At 39.1% G+C, this 19,834-nt stretch overlaps 1 protein-coding gene across 14 annotated transcripts in view; it reads left to right on the forward strand.

Annotated features, from left to right (window-relative positions):
• SHC3 (SHC adaptor protein 3) overlaps positions 1-19,834 on the forward strand; it is a 90,396-nt gene that overhangs the window by 17,824 nt on the left and 52,738 nt on the right. For 2 of the 14 annotated variants that reach the window (XM_027653231.1, XM_027653230.1), the window contains 5 exons: positions 13,456-13,550; positions 14,502-14,752; positions 16,987-17,179; positions 17,464-17,546; positions 18,461-18,625. In XM_027653231.1, the coding sequence (XP_027509032.1) occupies positions 18,476-18,625 (150 nt within the window). In that variant the 5' untranslated portion in view covers positions 13,456-13,550; positions 14,502-14,752; positions 16,987-17,179; positions 17,464-17,546; positions 18,461-18,475. Of the gene's footprint in view, positions 1-13,455; positions 13,551-14,501; positions 14,753-15,346; positions 15,362-16,200; positions 16,532-16,986; positions 17,180-17,463; positions 17,547-17,756; positions 18,626-19,834 lie in introns of those variants that run through there. The other 12 variants (XM_027653228.1, XM_027653232.1, XM_027653237.1 and 9 more) reach the window with 12 other exon arrangements.

The raw sequence follows: 19,834 nt of genomic DNA on the forward strand, positions 1-19,834 counted from the left end.
GTATTTTTATTAACTAATTTATTCCAAAAGGTTTGTTAGCTTCTCACAATGAAAAAAAAAAAAAAAAATTCAAAGAAAATATGATACCTCTTCTGAAGTGTTTATAATGTAGTATCTGTATGCATCACAATAAATCCCAGTAAATGTTGTGGGGCCCTGCACAGGTGAAAAGGTCTGCTGCAGGACTGGTTGTGGAGTTGCCTCTCAGATTCTCATAGGATGTAATAAAGAAAGAGAATTCACATGACTTTCCCTGCCCCCTCTCCCCTCCAAATGAAAGCTAGTATATTGCATATATGACAAATACTTTAATATGTGAAGTAAATACCTGGAGTCTCTTAGGTGTGGAGTTTCTAGAACACTGAAACTGCTTATGAAAAAAACTCTATGGATAAGTTTTCTGAGTGGTTATGGTGGCATGTAGACCTGAAACTGTAGGAATATGTTTTCTTTTGTCTCAGGATATATATATGTTGTTTTGGTTTCTTGTGGTTTTTTTTCTTTTATTTTTATTTTTTCCAAAGCAAATCTTTTATTAAGTATGTATTGTAACTTAGCAATCAGAAGATAATTATGTCTAAAGATGTTTAAAATTCAAGTAGGTTTCAGTTTGTTGGCTTCCCCCCCCACACACATTTCCTCGGTTCTATTTTTGCAGTTGCAGTCCATGTTTCTGCCTTTATTTAGTCAACTATATTTGGCTTGGAAAATGTATCATTACACTATATGCACTGACTAGATAGCTTCCTGTCTTCATATTTTTAAATTGTTGAAATGCAAAAGGCAATAAATGCCCTTATTTTTCCTATTGCCATTTTCCAATACTTACTGTATCATCCTGTGAAATTGTTTAACTGTAACTGCCAACAACTTCTTTGTCAGAGATTTTGCTTTTTGGAGTAAAATTGATAAATAATGATACGTTCCCAGGCTTCCAGCAGAGGTTTTGACTGTGAGAATAGAAAATTATTGAACTCTAATCAAAGTATTTGGGAGTTATGTGTAATTTTAAAGTAATCTAAGCCATTAGGTGGACAAGTTTCTCATCCACCTCTAGTTATAAAAATAACCCCACTCTGTTGTGGTACTCTCTTAGAGAGTAGATTTTACTTATTTGCCACCTGAGGAAACAAGAGGAGAAAAGAGGGAGAATTATCTCTTTAGAAAGATAATAAATATAGAAGGAATGATGATTAAGAGGCCAGGGAGTTGCTGTTCACAGAGCCAGCTACTGAGAGGATTGAATAAGGGGAGAAAGTATACAGCTCTTTTAATGATTAGATGGAATTTGTTTGTTACGAACAAAATTCAAACACTGGAAGTGCTAATATGCAGATAGCTTCTGTCTGAATAATGAATAGGCATTCACTAGATGTAATTCAGCTGCAGTAAAATCTTATCAGCCCTTCACCACGGACTATCTCTTCCCACAGCCTGTAGAGAGAGTTTGGGATGACTAGGTTTCTAACTTTAGCCCCTCCACTAAGTGCCTAAAATTAGGTGGGTTGAAAAATGGACTTAAAGAACATGCCACTCAATGGAAAAGCTAGCTTTGAACCTGGAAAACTCCCACCTGCAATCTGCATATTAGAGTATCAGAAACATGTGCTATATATGGGTGGGATAAAAACAGTACTGCTGTTTGTGGGCACGTTGCATTTCTGCTGATATTCAGTAGTCATACTTGAGATGGCTTTCTGTGACTATTTAAAACACACAGAGTTCTCATTGGCATATCTTAACTTTCCAAGCAAATATTCATAGATTTTGTTCATCAGCTTTTTTTGTTGCTCAGAAAAGACTTGTGTTGGTCCACCTCTTAATATCTGGGTATTGAATTCTCACAGATACTGCAAATGGCAATAGCGAATTATAAAAGCTAAGTGATCTTGGCCAGCTTTTTAAAATTGAAAATATTTTATCCTCTTTTTTTTTTTTTTTAATCTATAGCATTAACACCGAGAGGATATCCTCTTTTCCATAAAATATGTGGTCAAAAATCTGGCTTGCAACAGTGTCAGCAGTGCCCTTTTTCGAAGTCAGTAACCTCTTTTGAGCTAAACCCTGAAATGAACCTATTGTGGACATGACTAGCATTTTATGACCTGGCCATGATAAATGGAGAATTAGTCCTGTGTTACTCTTCCATTCCAGTTAATCACTTTGCAATTTTGAAACAGCAGAGGGAGATTAGATTACGTTCATTTTTAACATTAGGAAAACTATTTTCTCCTCAGTAATGTCATGCGATTCTTAATATCACACAAGATGTGATGTTACCTAGGAGCTCAGTAATCTTGGCTCCCAGCATTAATAATGTTTAATTATATAATATGATTTATCACTATGTTTGATTAATTTCCTTCGAAATGTAAGGCAAATGTTTTGCAACAATGGAAGCCATTAGTACTGTATCATTGGGACACAGGACAATTTCATGTTCTTTTGATTAATTGTATCTCAGTTGTCCTGTTATAGCAGCATATTTTTGTGCTAGGGATTCAGTGCAGAGGGTGACCAGCGAAGAGAACAAAGGATAAACTTTGCCATTTTCAATTTGATGTTTCATGTGCTCTGCAACACTCCCCTTAGCTTTAAGGCAGGTGGAGGAGGAGAGAAGGAGTAACCTGTTATCCAGACTTTCGTGCTGATTCCTAATTCTTGTCTGAAAGCAGTGCTTTTGAAAAGACCATTCTCAACTCTGAGAGCTTATCCACACTCTCTAAGTACGGCAGTAGGATATTTACTTTGTGTTTTATCAAATTTTCCAACAAATTGTTTAATGCTTTTCTTCGAGGACTTTATTATTTTAAAGTTTACCAATTATTTCTAAATTAAATTTGTCCTATTACAACCATTAATATACATACAAATTTCTGTTTACATTTTCTTCTTCTTGACTGCCTGTATATGATTTTCTCTTTTCCTCTTGTGAGGGCCTTAATTCTTTTTCTCATCAGCATCTGTTTTTTTCTGAAGATACAGCATTTTATATATTTATATTACATGTATATTAATTTACATTACTTGTATATTTAAGTAACAGGGTTTTTAGTTTTTAAATCCCCCTTGGTTCTTTTTCAGTTTCTTTTTTGGTTTGTGATAAGAAACTAATTAATTTCCCTCCCTCCTGTATGCTTGAAATCTGTGGAGAGTGGTTTTTAATGACTTCTGTCTTTTATGTAAAAATAAAATGAGTTTTTATCCTGATAACATTTCAAACACCCAAATTTGTCATTAGGGAATTCTTCAGCTTTCAAGCCTTTCTAAAAGACTATTATTTTTCATTATGAATGAGAGTTAAAATCTTCATTAGTTGTGCCTATGCTTGGATAAAAGATATGAAGCTGTTATATCTGCTACTAAGAATGATGTAACTGATCTGGTATTTAAAAATGCCAGAGTGAGTAGGTAGTTGTGGGAGATAAATATGAACACTTTTAGAAGGTGTCCTGCTTTCCAGTAACCATGGACCTTAATGTACATTTATAGATACCTGAATTTTTAGCATTTATGCGTTGATTTTTTTTCACCAGAGTCTTGTTTGAGTTTCACCTTTTGTATGTGGTATACAAATATTCAAGCAACTAAACAATTACATATAACAGAGTAGTTAGTTAACAGGCATATGAGGCATCAAGCCAAAGATAGAATTTGCAGTGAGTAAACATGGGACAGAAATAGGAATGTGAAGGCGAAGGAATCTATTTTGGAGCATGGAGTTGTTCTTGTGCTTTAAAAACCCTCAGGAACATGTAACAGGGTTTTTTTGAGCTTCACAGCTAAAACTGCTTTGTAGATTTTACACCTTTCAGCGTTCATGTTATTGAAATATTTTGTTTCAAAAGTTTTGCACCACAGACACTACAGTGCATTGCATTTGCTTTGCTTTGCTAATTAATAAACCCTTTTGTTCGTTGCTTGCTATGAGTTTGGATTTTTTTTATCTGGAAGTGATCGTTAGCAGCACATGGAAGATACATGCTGAAAATAAAGTGAAAAAGTTGTTCTACCTTAAGGCTAATATTCGCTATTTTTATTGCACCCAAAGAAGAAAATTCTGTGAGAAGCAGTATTTTTGTGTAATTCCAGCATTAGTCATAAGAGCTATAGCATTAACCAAAGGCTGCACATACACCTACAGTGTAGCATTTTGCTCTTGTGTGCTGGTGCTGTTGGAGTCCTTTCCTCGTTGCCTTGAATGCTGCTCAATTCAGCACTGGATGCTGCAGTCTTGTATTGTGGTGCAGGTCACGTAGCACTGAATGAACAAGGTTGCATGAATAATGTGCTTTTTATTCAGCGATTGGATAAAAATTAATGCCCTCAACACCTACGTACATCCAATCTCCACTGCTTCCTGTGTGCTTATTCTTCCAGAAGCTTTAATTATTTATCCTTGGAGAGAATTTGACAGTTGCAAGTAGTCACGACTCAGCAGGTTAACCATACAAACACCAGAACTGATCTCCATGTCAAGTACACTCAAATGTCTCGTGGAATCAAACGTTGATTTTGAAGTGATGTGACTCCAGATTAACAGGGGGAAAAAATGGCATCCCTAACTGCTGCATATTTTTAAATTTAATGCTGTCTTTAATTAAATTAAAATTGGTTTAATATTCTTGCTAATTCTTTAAAGGCTGAAGTGTGTGATATGCTGTAAATACTCACATGGGCATTTTGCAATGGAAATACATTTTCAGGAGAGAAGGGTCAAGTAGTTAATAAGCCAGAATATGTGCACAGTTGCCCATCATACAGTGTTGCATAGTGATGAGAAAAAACTGGAGTTACATAAGATGCTTGCAGAGTTTGCTACTTGATCTTTACAAAGTGTGTTCAAATTAAAGCAAAGCTGTGGGCATAATAGGAGTCAGTATGACCATATACACTAGAAGAAAAACAGCCTTAGAAATAAACTGTAACTATATTTACTAGAGAGAGAAAAAAGGGAGGAGAGCATGTGTGTGTGTGTATGTGTATGTGTATATATGCATTTAGATGTATAAACACATTTTGTCTACTTGATCTGAGTGCAAGAAGACGATCAAAGGAACAGCAAGATAAATTTCCGTGTGAACTCTTTTTTTTTTTCTTTTAGTAAAAATATTTATTATGTGGCTGCATTTTAGAAGGCAAGGCTAGAAAGGCCACTGTTAGACTACCTTTCTGCAGCTTGTTGAATAATGTTACTGTATTATCTGACTGGACTGCATGAATCACAGCAGGTGGGAGCAAATCTGTCTGCATCATCAGACTGCATAATGTGGGAGTATGCAGAGCACTAGTAGCTACTAATGGTTTGATTTAAGCCTTAGGAACTACCCAGAAAATCTATACCTGATGCAGACCTTATCTACCCATGCTAAGAGCAGACCCAAAAGTGTAATGTGCAGTGGTTTTGTTTTGTGCTTTTGCTTGCATACGGTGGAGCCAATTGGGTGACTGATTACAGCAGCAATTCACCCAGAGTTGTGACAGCCTCTGTGAAGTTTTAATAAACACAAGGTATTTTCCTTGAAAGTAACTGACTAGTCTACTGAAGAATTCATTCACAGAAGACATGTTCCTTGTATAATATGAAAGAGTAGAGAAGATCTTAGCAGCAGCTCCTTTTTACCTTTTGTTCTAAGAATTATTAATTGTTAAGCTTATTTCAAGCCTGTTGGTAAACTGCAGATTGCACAGTATCATATTTAGTGCTATTGAAATGAATGTGCAGCTGAATAGCTCAACCAATGGCTGAGATTTGCCAAAATACTGAGGAGTCATGAGATTTGTATTCTAACTAGGGATAGTAATCATGATCATGATGAGATGAATGTTTGATGGATGAACTGAACTGGTTCTAGCTGCTTTAGCGTGTGGAACTTGGCAAACTCAGATTTTAAACTTCTGAGTCTTAGCATGAGAAATATTAACTGAAATAACCATAATAAAAACAAGTGTACCGAAGTAAGATGATGTCCTCAGGTACTATCTGGTGCCTCTTTTAAGCATTTATGACAGGTTTATGTCAGTCTGCATGAGGGTGCAGGTGACAGACAGGTTGGCATACTGCGTGAGATAGATTAAGGGCATGTGGACAGTCTTAGGACTTCAGAGGAAAGCAAACATGGTCTGGAGTCCCAAAGTTATATTAGAAAATCATTACCAATTCTATGGTTCTTAGTCCTAGATGCAAACACTGCTCTGTGGCATAACACAAAATTCTGCTCCAATACAGTGGCAGCAAAACAACTCCTGCTAACCATGCTGATAGTATTGCCCATGTTACTGACATTTATCTATGAAGTTTTGCAATACTGGTAATACCTGAGGTACTACATGAAGCATGTTTATTAAAAACATTAGATTTCAAGAAATACAGGCTAACGCTATGGTGCCTCCCCTCCTGGAGACATGGGTAGAATTTCACCTTTTTCCTTCCTGTTTACTCAATTAATGTGTTGTTCTTTAACACCTTCCAAGCCCCCTCTTCTTTGTAGTTTTTGGCTGAATTTGGTCAGTGGTTTTATCCCCTGTTGATTGGCCCATGATATGCAGATAGAGAGTTCTGAGCAGTCACAGGGGTAACCAAGGAATGAAAACAAGGCTAAAGGGTCATGAATCTTGTAGTCACTGTGTATACATAGAGGGTGCTTTTGTGGTAAATTCCTAGGAACTAAACTTAATTTACTTTGGCCAAAGTTCTATTCTAAACAAACAAATCAATGACAGTTTAGATGATCAATAGCTTTCCAAAAAAAGGACTTAACAGCTCTTAAAAAATGTTTTCACATTGGTAAAGTTCAGTAGCATCTCTGGTGTTGCCAAATGAATATTCTGCTGGTTCAACCCACTGTTTATTTATTAATAAGATTAGGCACATCTGCTATACTGAGAAGTTTCAATTTTTTTTTTTAATCTTGATGTAAAAATTAACTGATAAAAGGGGAAAACTCGAAACTACCTCTTTGTTTTTGTTTATCTGTTACAAAGAATTTGCCCTTTTTTTTTTTTTTTTAGTTATCCTTTTGATCTATTTGCTGCTTCATAACTACAAGATGGTTTTTGTGGACATAATTAAAAATTAAAGAAAGACGAACCATGTGATCCTCCCTATACTGCTTGTGTGACATGTTTCTGCTCACTCTGCATCACCTTTCCTGGCAATACATATCCCTTCTTTTCCTTAAGTGATGGAAAGATCATTTCTTTCTGCAAAGGACACTCCCCCCCCCGCTGAGGCCAAGCAAGATTGTTTGTCTATTGGTGACATTTTATAGACTGCTTTCTTTCATAACAACAAAAAGCTGAAGCAGTGATTGAAATAGGATTGCTGCTCAGTACTCTGTGCTTCTGAACAGATGAGACAGGCAGGCAGGACATTGCTGCCCTCTTAAAAGGGATTAAACTGTGGTCTTGCTTACTAATGGCCCACAGTCACTTCTGCCTGCCGTAACATGGTGTGGTTTGACCCCAGCCAGCAACCAAGCCCCACACACCCGCCTGCCCACTCCCCCAGGGGTGGGATCAGGGAGAGAGTCAGAAGGGCAAAGGGTAGAAAACTCGTGGGTTGAGATAAAGACAGTTTTACAGGGGAAGCAAAATCTGTGCACACAAGCAGAGTAAAACAAGGAATGAATCCACTGCCCCCCCGTGGGCAGGGTGGTGTTCAGCCACCTCCAGGAGAGCAGGGCCCCATCACCTCTGACAGTTACTGGGGAAGACAAACACCATCACTCCAAATGTCCCTCCCTTCCTCCTTTTCCCCCCCACTTTATATACTGAGCAGGATGTCACCTGGTCTGGAATATCCCTTAGGACAGTTTGGGTCACTTGTTCTGGCTGTGTCTCCTCCCAGCCTCCCCTGCACCCCCAGCTTCCCTCCCCAGCGTGGCAGTATGAAAAGCAGAAAAGGCCTTGGCTCTGTGTAAGCCCTGCTCAGCAATAGCAAAACCATCTCTGTGTTATCAACCCTGTGTTCAGCACAAATCCAAAACACAGCCCCATGCTAGTTACTGTGGACAGAACGAACTCTGCCCCAGCCAAATCCAGCACACGTAATGTTGCAGAGACTTGTAAGTTTTTCATTCTTCTTGTTCTGTCTTGTAGGTGTGATTTGCTGGGAAGCAGATACAGGTGCCCGTAGGTGCTGATGCTCTCGTGAGACTCAATGTGCTCTGTAGAAATGAAGGGCTCCTTCCAGCTTCATTTGCATTTTGGACAGCAGAGGGCAGGTGTTAGTTTTGCCTGAGTGAAAGTTTATCGTGTGGAATGGCTGTGTGTGTACACATGATGAAAGTGTGCTAGAGAGGGTTACAAGGAGGCAATATAGAGTGCTTAAATATAGGTTATGATTTTTTGTGCCTGTAGGAAATGTTTTTCCAGTAGAATATTTTTTTTTTTTTTTGCTTTTACTTAAAAACCCAGTTGTTTTGGCCAAAAAAGGTTAAAACCAAAGTTAAAATAGTATTGGTAAGGTAAGAAAAAGTTTCAGTCCAGGAACATTACCATATACCCACATTTCACTATACAGAAACCTCCTATTATCTTCCTGTTCTCTCATTTGACTCTTGTCATGATGTCTGTGAACATTTGTGTTATTTGAGTCACTGCACAGCAGACAGACATGTATATTTCAGTACAAAATTTTTGCAGTAGAATTGTTTTTGCATTAACTGTTGAGTTTTTAGTTTAATTGCACTTAAGAATTTTGCAGCCACATGGCAATCCTAATGCTTGTAGCTAAACAACAGATTTCTGCCAGTTTAGATATTCTGATCAGGCATATGTTAGTCCTGTGCTGTGCAAAAGCAGGCGAAGTATTTGCCCACTGTTAGGTGCAAAGTTGTGTTTCTATGGGTAGAGTTTCTTGCATTTGGGTAGAGGAGCAGCTTTAGTAGCACAAAGCACTGCTGTGACACTGTCTTGGTAGTCTAGACAGATAAAGGGCTGCTGGTCAAATTAAAGCGTTAGTTTAAGGATAATTACAGTTCATGGTGGTCAGTAAAAACTGTTAGACAAGGCAGTTAACAGCTTGCTTCAGTGGCACATGATAACTTCATAACAGTATGGATCCTTGCTCTTTCATAACCTAGTCAAAGTGAATAATGACAGCAAACAATCAACATGTGTACAGTGCTAATATGTTGAATGTAATGACAGTGTTCTGTCAGTTGCTCAGATGTGCTTGTTGAACTACCTGGGATAACAGCACTACTGTTGCCACCGGATAGTAAGGCTGATTGTTTTCAGCACACTTGGTAGGATTTTTCCTTCTGCTTTACTTATTGCTCTAACAGACCATCTCAGGCCACATGGTGGCTTCAATGTCCCTGTTTCCTTTCTCCCTTCTGGAACTGTGAGCTGGTGTCAGTGTCTCTGCCAGTGGCATTTCTCCTCCACCTTTTCATCCTGGCACCGGTGCTTCATTGTAACCCAGTCCATAGTCAGCACTGGGCAGTTCTGGAATTGGGCTGTTGATGCATGAATTTCTCAACAAACACTCATAGCTGATTATTTTCTCCCATTTATGGGTATGCAGCTCATCTGACCTGCATACCCATAAATTTCCTGTGCTTAACCAGTGGGCTTCAGTTTCTTCTTGTCTGTTCAAGCTCTTGCCAAGTTTTTGCTCCAGCCTTTCTGTTGGACACCCTTGCTTTGTTGTTACTGAAATCCCTAGGTCACATGCCCGAAGTCCTTTGGAGAACTGCTGACCCTCAGAATACCAACAGTTTTCATGCTTTCTCAATGTTAATCGTACTGAAGCTTCTCAGGGGCTTGCCCTGCTTGAGCAAACAAAACATATTGCCTGAGGGTGCCTAGAGAAAGTTCACTGTATGCTTTTGCTACAGCAAGGAAATATACAAGTTGACCTGTATGACAGTAGAGCAGTAAACACACCTTTGTCTCGATTTCTCTGCCACTCTAAACATTTTTTAGTCTTGAAGTGCCTTTCAGAGCTAAGGATGCTTGCCTTCCTTCTGCTCTGCTTCAGTTCATGGAGCTTAAAACAGTTTCTCAGTCTTCTCATCTGCAGCCATTTTAGTTCTTGCCTTTCCTCATGTTACTAACAGTGTACTTTGTACACTGCAGTCCAGTTAAGTGAACATTTAATTAGCTATTTAAATCCTACCACCCAGCCCTGCCTCGTTATCACATCCTTCACAGATTTGCAATCCTGCTTTCTGTACCTGGTGTTGCATCTAAGGGTTACTCAAATGCAAGGAAGACAAGCAACCCAACCGAGAAAGGAATGCATCCTGAATAGATGCATGCCTGTGTGCATGCCTGCACAACTGCACATACACACTTGTCTGCAGATGCCTCTTCCATTTGACTGTGGCAAGCAGTGAACCATCACTTCTGGTCAGATAACAAGCAGCATTGCTGTAAACGGGGTACCATGGTAAACTCGTACCAGCTATATGTGCAAATAATACAGAAGTAGTCCTCATTCTCAGTTCACTGGGAATGAGTGCTGTGAGTGCTGCTGTGGATAACCCTCCACAGGTGCTCTTATACACTTCTGCAGATGGGTTAGAATTATTTCAGTCCTAAAGCTAATCGACAGTGGGTTTGCATGTAACTCCTTAGTTGCCAAGAAAACCTGTGTGGTTTGGCAGCGCAAGTTAATGGGTTGTGTTTCAGTGTGAAGCTGATGCAAGTGGGTATTAGACACACTTACTGGCCTGTGCAATTCCTTTCCTCTTTCTCTTCATTGGAGTCTAAAACTGATCTGGTTGAAAAAAAATCCAACCACAAACAAACAAACAAAAAAACAACAACAACAAAAAAACCCCAACAATTTTTCCTGTGTTATTCTTCAACCAGATGCCACAGCATGCATCTTATGGCAACATGGCAAAGGTGACGCAGTCAGTGACAGGAGGGAGGGAGCAGTCTGAACAGCTCTGCTGCTGCCACCAAATCTCTACACATAAAGCCAGAATTTTGGTCTGATGTGCAACATAAGACAGAGATGGTAATTCATACTCTCTGTTGTTTTTTGGTTCTTATAATTTCGATGATAACCTATTAATTAGGGGAGGGGGAAGTAATGGATTTGGGAAAGTCTGGGTTTTTTAATGGACTTCTGCCTACTCAGTTCACCCTGCCTGATGCCAAAAGGTACAGCAAAGTGCACTGCTTTATCCTTTGTCCTTTATCCTTTCATTGCTGCTCTTCTTGCCAGAATTTAACTACCCTAATAAAAGAGTAAGTGCTGGAGTATAAATGTGGTGGTAAAGCACATATTTGTATCTATACTGTATAAATAATAAATAATTTTTCATGGATTTACAAAGGAAAATATAAATGAAGCAATTTACTTTTTCATAAAAATAAACTTACTTTGTGAATGGCAGCCAACCTAAGAAATCTTGTACAAAGAGTCAGACACAGCTAAGATTCCCAGACTTGCATTTGGATTTGGAAATTGGCAATGAAATTTGACTCCTGTTGAAATCAATAGGAAACTCATGAAGTCAGAGCTCATACAGAGGGGTTTTTTTAAAGCTACTTTGCAAAACATTCCTAGGAAAAGAAGATATGAACAGGATAAAAATAAAGTACTCAAAAAAAAACTTTTAAAAAAATCAGCAGAACAAAAATAGACACCTTATTACAAAGTAGAAAAGAAAACTACTGAATTATTAAATGCATTTCATGAATGAGAACCAAAAAGATGCTGGGTTAACAAGTAAGGAAATGACTGGCTTCCAATCTAAGGAAGACAGCAAAGAAGTTCTTGCATAATTTGTCACTGAACTAGGTTGCTATTTACTTTCTCATCCGAATCTCTAGTTTTTCTGATTGTTTAAAGTAGAAACACCTGGAGACACTTTGGCATTAATGCACACATACCCAGAAACAACATCATTTCCATCAGTGTGAATGTATCATAGGACCAGAGAGAATGTTATGGGTCTCTAATTACATCATTCACAATGAAGTACAGTTTGTTGAGCATATCACAGTTTGTGGACACAGAAGAAAACATGACTGGAATGTATTTCTTTGGGAAGCAGAGTCCCTCTCTAGGGTGATGCTCTAGTTGGAGTGTGGTCCCTGGTGCAGAGGGTGCCAGCTTGGGACAGAGGGAAAGAGGAAAAATCATGGAAACACAGAATTGTTTAGTTTGGAAAAGGCTTTTTGGTTACAAAGGATGTCTGTAGCAGGTGTAGGCAGCCAAACAGACATGGCTGAGCTTTTGGTTGTGTATTTGGATGGTGTATTTTTTAGAAAATACATCCCTTTTACACTGCTGCTACTTTTCTTTCTCACTTCAGGGACTGACTTAGAGAAATAAATAATTTACTATAAAATTTTAGGGGTTTGCAAGAGTTGGTTTAGTGTCAGTTTGCAGATTTTAATGCACTTCCCTGCATGATCTTGCCTTGCAAAAGCTTAGTGTCATGTTCAGATTTGGGTATTATCTCAGATCCATCTTTTCTCTGAACTTTTATAGTGTGTTGACTTTTAACAGTAGGCCCTCAGGAACCACTGATGGAGCAGAAGGAGTTACAAGTTTCATTTTCTTCCAAATGTTTCATGTCATATTTCATTGGGTGAATGTGCCTTACGACAAAATTGTTTCAGCGTTCTCAGCTAGCAGAAAAAACCATCCTCCTTGTTTAGGGTCAGCTTCTGGCTCAAAACGTGAGCACCTGCGCAGAAATGTATCGGTGCATTTCAGACCTTAAATTTTACGTTCTACTGGTGTAATTTAAGTTTGAAGTAGCTCATTAACGATTAACGATCGCTGATTTTGGACAGTAATACTTCCAGCAACGTGGTTTTCCATAGAAATAACTTGCAAAGCCGCAGATAATGCTCCCATTTCCTGGCGCAGCCCACTCTTAGCAATAATGTTGCCACGGAAACAGCAAAACTCTGAGCCCGTGAAAGAGAAGGGAGATGGGGGCAATTTACAACACATTTTTTTAATTGAAATAAATTAACTGGAATTTGTTAAAATAGTTTTGGTGTGGGTTTTTTTTCCAGCTTGTTTGATTTTTTTCCCCTTTGTATGTGTTTGTTTGTTTGTTTGTTTGTTTTCTGCTGGGGGAGGACCATAACCTTTGCCCACAGACCTTTGGGGGTTTTTGGTGGAGGTCGTGTGGTTTTCTTGCCTAGGACAGTAAGCTGAGGTGTGACTCAAACACCCAGTATGAAATAAAAGTGATGTGAACCCAGTCCATGTTTTTATTCCTGCAAAATATTTTGAGGTAGAGGTAGATGGTCATGGCACAGATGGGAAGTTCAGTGCTTCTCATTATTTCTGTCAGCTACATGATAAGCCTCCCTTGAAATCACAGTAAGATGTAACTGAGCTCTGTATGCAGGTAAATCAGAGAAGGAGAGGAATACAGAATATAACATATTAAGTATGTAAAAACAGAAGAGATCAAATGGTTTAGAAATATTTTTTTCTTAAGAAGGTTATATCATACTTCTTTTCAGCTTGCCTTGATGTCATCTTGCTCCTCTGTTACCTAGATCATCTGAAGTGGTCTCACATAAAGAAAGCTGGATTAGGCTGATTAATAAATACATGGGTAAGAGATTTCTGGTATATGTCTACCTTGGACCTTGTAAAGAAAGCTGGTATTTTTCCTTCTGAATTAGCTAATCAAGAGAAGAATGTCCCTACAGGATATTAGAAATCTTTTTCCTATTGAAACTTTTTTTTTTTTTTAATGGAATTGACCATTTGTTAGTATTAAAGATTCTACAAGAACATTTACTAAAGCCCAAAGATAAATACTTGTGTCCATTATACTACAATGTGAGGAATAGCATCCTGTTTGCTGATGGCTTAATGTTACATCATAGTAACATTGTTTAGGGCTTGTTGTAAAGAGGGATGTCAACTATGATGGCCTTATGGCTACTTTTTGTATAGTATTAAAACTCTTAGCAACATCTGTGTTTGAGTTTCTGGACAGACTCACTGTTTCTTTTAACTTAGCTAACCCAAATCCATTTTGGATTCCCCCCCCCCCCCCTCCAAAGACCCCCTCATCCCCATTTTTCTTAAATCCAGTTTAGTCCACAAGCAGTTTTACTGCCACCAGGCAGAAACCCTGGAAATGCAAATAGTCTTTCAGCAGAACTTCAACAGTTTCTAGCACTTATTTGGATAGAGAGTACATGTTTGACCACAGTGTGTTACTGGAACAAGGTACTTTTGCCAAATCTGATTATGTGATTAATATTTCTCTAAATACGGGTCACTGAAAGTCACCTTTTTTGCATTCAGGAGAATTTCTTACTACAGTTAGAGGAACACAGTGGTTGTACTCCCTGTGTTTCCTCTTTATGGTGATCACACCATCTGACCTGGTTTAGCTTGTGTATTGACAATGTCTTCTATGTTTGCAACTGCAGCAATTTAAAACCTTTTAAACCTCAACAAAATGTAGTTTCTCCCTCTAATTTTGTCCCCAGAATCTGGTTTTTTTCCTACCCTTTACTGTTAATACAAATTACTTTCTTCTGAAATATAGTCTGCAGAGGTAGTGAAGGTACAGAAGGAAAAAGATGTTAGCTATGGATATGACCGTGAGTGCTGCTTGGAGGAAAAAAAGGAGGAACAGTGACATGAAACAAGGACTGCACCAGGATGAGAGGACTGTCCATGAGAAAACAGAAATGAAAAAGAAAACCAACAGAAGTTGAAAAAGAAGTGTGAGGTGCCAAAATTACCACTAGTTCATAAGAAATGCTGTACTTTGTCAGTGTGCCCCACCCCCACTGTGTATGTATTTCTAGGATTATATATTACTTTGCATTTATTAACATCGAATTTCCACCTGCCATTTTATTACTGGGTCAGCAATGAAGTCACAGTTCCACGGCTGTTTGTTAATCATGGTGGTTCATAGCCCTGCAAAAAAGGAAAGAAAAAGGCTCATTTTCAACTTGGATCCACTTTACGAGCTGCCTTAACATAGGTTTCAAATAGAGATAAGGAAGAAGTGGTGGTTTGAGTGTCTTGCTGTCTATGATATTGGCAGCAACAAGCTTGTTGAAGGCAGATGTGGTACAGTCAGTGTGCAAGCTACAGGCATGGTGTTGGAAACGCCAAAGACATTATAAATTCTTTGGCAATAGCTAGAATGAGCTAGATCCTAATTTTAATTGGAGTTTATGCCTATTACACGGTCTCCTTATTTCATTCATTATTTTCCAGAATTGGATTTGAACCTGCTGCCTATGCAGGGCAAAATTATGCACTGTTTCTAATCCCAGAAACTGTAAAAGGCAAGGGTTTAAAATGTTCAGTTCTCCCAGTTCAGGGCTGGATTTGTAAAGGAGACAGTTCCCCAGTCAGACACTGAAATAAGCACTGGATTTCAAGCACTGGGTAATGCAGTGGCTTCTAGTCCTCTGCAGTGCCTAATATCAGGTTTCCAGAGGAGCTCTACATCCAACAGATGTCTTGGTAGCATTTCTGTGTCCAGCGAAACAGTGTCAGAAAACAGACCTCTTGCTGGTGCTCTGGGAAGCTTTTGTCTTCTAGCTTTCCCTCTGCCCTCCCCCCCCCTTCAGTGGACCGATGTTCATACCATCGTTAAATATTTACTGTGCTAACAGGGTAAAAAAGGGGTAAATAAGCCCCTGTATTTTTTTTTTTTTTCAGGCAGGGTTTTGGCTTTGTTTCGTGGCTGAGTTTTTTATGGTTTGTTTGTTTGTTTGTTCGGTTGGGGGTTTTGTTTGTGTGGCTTTTTTGTTGTTGTTGTTTTCGTTTGTTTGTTTGGGGCTATTTCTCACCGGAGGTCTGTGAAGGCGAACCTGCAAAACCAGTGAGTCTGCGGGCGCACGCAGGGAGCAATCAAACATCAAACGAAATGTGCACATTCATGTTCCTGTCCTGGGTGTAAATGAATTGGCTGAATGAACACAGTCGGGGAGAAAACCCAGACCCGACTCCGCGGTTTTCCTCACCTGCCACCCCTGTGGACACCCCGGGCATTTCTCTGGCGAACACCCCGTCTCCCACGGGGGGCTTTTGCGACCCGCTCCCGTCGGCTCAGACGCCGGCTTCATTTTCTGGCGTTGCCGCAAAAAAAGGGTGCCGCCTGTGCTCGAAATGGGATCTTCCACTATTTAGCAAGGCTTTGCTGAATGAGTCATCAGCGCCGGCTGGTATTGGCTGGGCTGGTGAGCACCCAAGGGATTGCCTGGCAGAGGCTGCGAGGCCTCGCTTCATTCACAGAAATGTGGGGATGCTAGCCAGCCCTTTCATTCACACGCTCAGAATCTCATTCACATTTTGCAGTCTCGCTAGCCGCTTCTAATGAAGACACTCGTTCGGGAGCAGTAGGGTTTTCTGGGCTGTAGAGACACGTAAAAATAGGCTGTGGTGTGTATACTTGCTGTTGCTGTGCTAGGAGGATGAAGAGAGGAATGCATGCTGTGAGGATGCTGTAGCAGGTTTGCAGTGTGGTGATGAAAGGCTGTTCTGCAGATCAGTAGAAACCTGCTTTTACATTGGCTAAGACATTACCATTATTCATCACTGCTGGGATAAGAGGTGCTGATTTAATTCAATATGTCATGAATATACTAATTAAATACCTGTATTTGAACTGGCTATTTCACTGTATTTGCACTTTGTATGCTGCAGCCTTTAGTAATGGGAGGAGGAAGGAATTCCACAGGATTTTTTCCTTTAAGTTGTGCTGCAGTTAGTCATGTATTTAAGAAATAGCTTTGCACTATGCAACTTTTCTGGTCTGAATTTGTTTATAATGCAGTGTATTGTCCTACATCCAAAAGATGTTTTGCAAAGCAGATTGATTTATAGGAAAAAGCCATATGGCTTGTGATGGGCATTGTGTGTCACAATGCTGTACATATTTTGTCTTTAAAAAAAAAAAAAAGGGGGACCCATTAAATACCTGCTTTCTGCATGTTTTGCTACTTCTCATATCAAGTGTTTTTGACTAACGTGCTAAATAAAGACCATTTTTTTGTTTTTCACTGCAGGATGTCAGTTTGCTGCTCTCTGGACTTTTTAATATTATTTCAGGTTTTTGAGTTTTTCAGAATTAAACCAAACATTCCAGTGAATTGAAGATCTTCTTCGTGTCTTTCTTCAGAGTGAATATCAGTGGTGAAAGAAAAAACATCTGTTAAGCCTGTTGTCAGACATCAGAAAAATGCTTTTCTTCACACATAGGTACTTATGTAATTCCTGAATTAAAATAGAATGTTCTTGTGGAGTAATGGGGAGAAGGATTTCTTTGTCAAAATTGGGATATGACAGTTTCTGTGAGGGACAGCATTGACAAAAAGGCACTGTTAGACTGCTTTTGTGGGAGAAAATGTCTATATTCCTTAGTTCTGTCATCTGTTCTGAAAACCTTTAAGGTGCCTGTGTTTTGTTGCAGGCAGAGGAGAGAGGGGATATATGTATGTAAATATTATCCAAGTATTTTCTATCTAATTGTGATTTCTTTATAGAATCACGAATGTGTGAGGTGGAAGAATTTTAACAGAAGAATAAAGTGTGATGTTTCATAAAGGCTATTAATTCAGTTTTGAAGGTAATTGCCTTTGGTACTAAAAGGGTGGTGGGAGGGGATAGGAATTAAAGGTTGAAAGGAAATATCTGTTTGAGAAGATAGGAAAAGGAAATTTGAGAATTGATTGGTAGCTAGTGTGCTGTAAGTGGGTGGATGTGGGTTTTTTTTTTCCTTCTCTCTCTCTCTTTTTTTTTTTTTTTTTTTTTTTTTGGCTACAGGAAGTGATTTGCAGTGTTCACAGCCTTTTGTTGAAAAGGGTCCTTCTCATTTGTGTGAGTCATGCTTTTGCTGTGAGCGAGTTGGCAGCTCTAAGCAGGACTGGGATCTCAGTCACAGAAAACTGTTACTTCACCCAACCCTAACAGGGAACCAAAAGAAATTGCTTAAAAATATACTTTTTTTTTTCCCTGTTTGTTTTTCCTTATACTCTTTGATTTTTTTTACCCCAAAATCTTGTTATCGGTCCGTGTCGTTATGAATCGCCTGCTATGCTAGTGCAGGCATCTCCTGCCTTGGCATCAGATTTGCCAGAACATATGCAGGAGAGCAGATAGAAGGGCATGCTTCAACGTACCAAGTATAACCGCTTCAGGAATGATTCTGTGACATCAGTTGATGATCTTATTCACAATTTGCCCATGAACAGCAAGGTCTCAGCAGTTGCTACGACTTCAGCTTCACCTTCGTACCTGGTCTCACCAGAGGTTCTCCGCAAGGACCACGAAGATGGACCCACCACCCTGTGTAGCCTCATCCATAAAGTGTCCCACTTGAAACTCTCTAGCACAGGCAGCCTTTTGGGTATCAAAAACCTCTCCTCTGCAGTAAAGGAGCTTGCTGTCTCCAAGTTGCAGGGAAGCTCGAGTGCTTCTAGTTCAGCAGCAGGGGCTTCAGACAACACATGTAACCTTGTCTCTGCCACTTCGTGTTCTCAGCAGGACGTGAGCAAGATGAGTATGGGGAAAAAGGCACGGTCAGAGGAAATGCACCTGGGAGGTGAAGATTGGAATCAAAGTAGCAGCTTTGTCAGTAAACCCTCTCGAGGATGGCTGCACTCGAATGAGAAGATCCTGGGACCTGGTGTGACGTACATTGTGAAGGTTGGTCTGTTTTCTTCCATTCTCTGTTTTAATCAATGGAAAATTCTCTGCTGGTTTTGCAGACAGGGTAGTGAGGCTGAAAGGATCTCTATTTGTATATTGCTTTTTTGGTGCATAATGCATGGAATGTAAATGCAGGAAGGCAGGGTTGGGAAGCTGTGTTAATTTGTTTCATTAGAGCAAACCTGCAAATAATGTTCTACAGCTGTGTGAAAATACTGTTCCTAAGCTAAAAGCTGATTTTGTTACTTTTTGGTTTGGTTTTTTTTTCCTTCTTCTGAATTTAGGTTTTCAGTGTTATCTAGCATACTGTATATATCTTGGATACGTAGCCTTTCAATATGTCTGGTGCAATATACAGGAGGAAAGAAGGAGCCCTTGATGTGAGAAAAATTGTTAATCATGCATGATTTTTCAGTTTGAAAATACCTCTCAGGGCAGGTGTGTTTCTAAACTGAAATGATATTTGAAATCTTAGGGAAGTAAGGCAGAGAGCACAATTCTTATTGTGTTCCACAAATAGAAATACTGTAGGGGGTAGAGCAGGAAAATGCAGCTTGTTTTACATAATGAGGATTCAGCCACCTTAAATGTTATTGCTCTTTTCAGTTCATTGATACAGCATGTCAAGAGCAGAGGTTCTTAGGTTTACAGGGTGATATTTCCATATGCTTTGAAAGTATTTTGAAACCACCTGTTAAATTAGAGCCTTCAAGAGAAGGGTATGTGCAACGTTTTTTGTAGTTAGTAAGATTCTGGTTACACCTTTCAGCATAAAGTTTCAGTGCAGAAAGTATAAAAATAACATTATTTTCCAGGATTTGTTCTTCAGTTGCCATATTTTATTTGCCAAGTGGCTTTTGTATTGAATGTTAAACTGTTTTGTAACAGACTACCAATATTACAGGTCTATTTTTAATCTCATCTTATTTTTGGTATAAGAGTCACAGTGTGACTTTATTTCAGGATGCTCTAAAACTGAGTGACATCCTTGTTACTTAACTCTCACTGCTTCTTCTCCAGTCTCGTTATCAAAAGCAGAGTGCACATTTAACTGTTGAAGGACTAGGAAGCAGATTTCATTTCTTTCTGTTAGTGGTGATGGAAGATTTTGCAAGTGGTGGTAGACTGAGGAAGTTGACCCATTCAGAGCACTACTGAAATTGTGGTGTCTTTTATACTACTCTGAAATTTACTAGAGCTACAAAG

Source organism: Corapipo altera, unplaced genomic scaffold (genome assembly GCF_003945725.1).
Source record: "Corapipo altera isolate COAL_440 unplaced genomic scaffold, ASM394572v1 61305, whole genome shotgun sequence".
NCBI classification, from domain to species: domain Eukaryota; kingdom Metazoa; phylum Chordata; class Aves; order Passeriformes; family Pipridae; genus Corapipo; species Corapipo altera.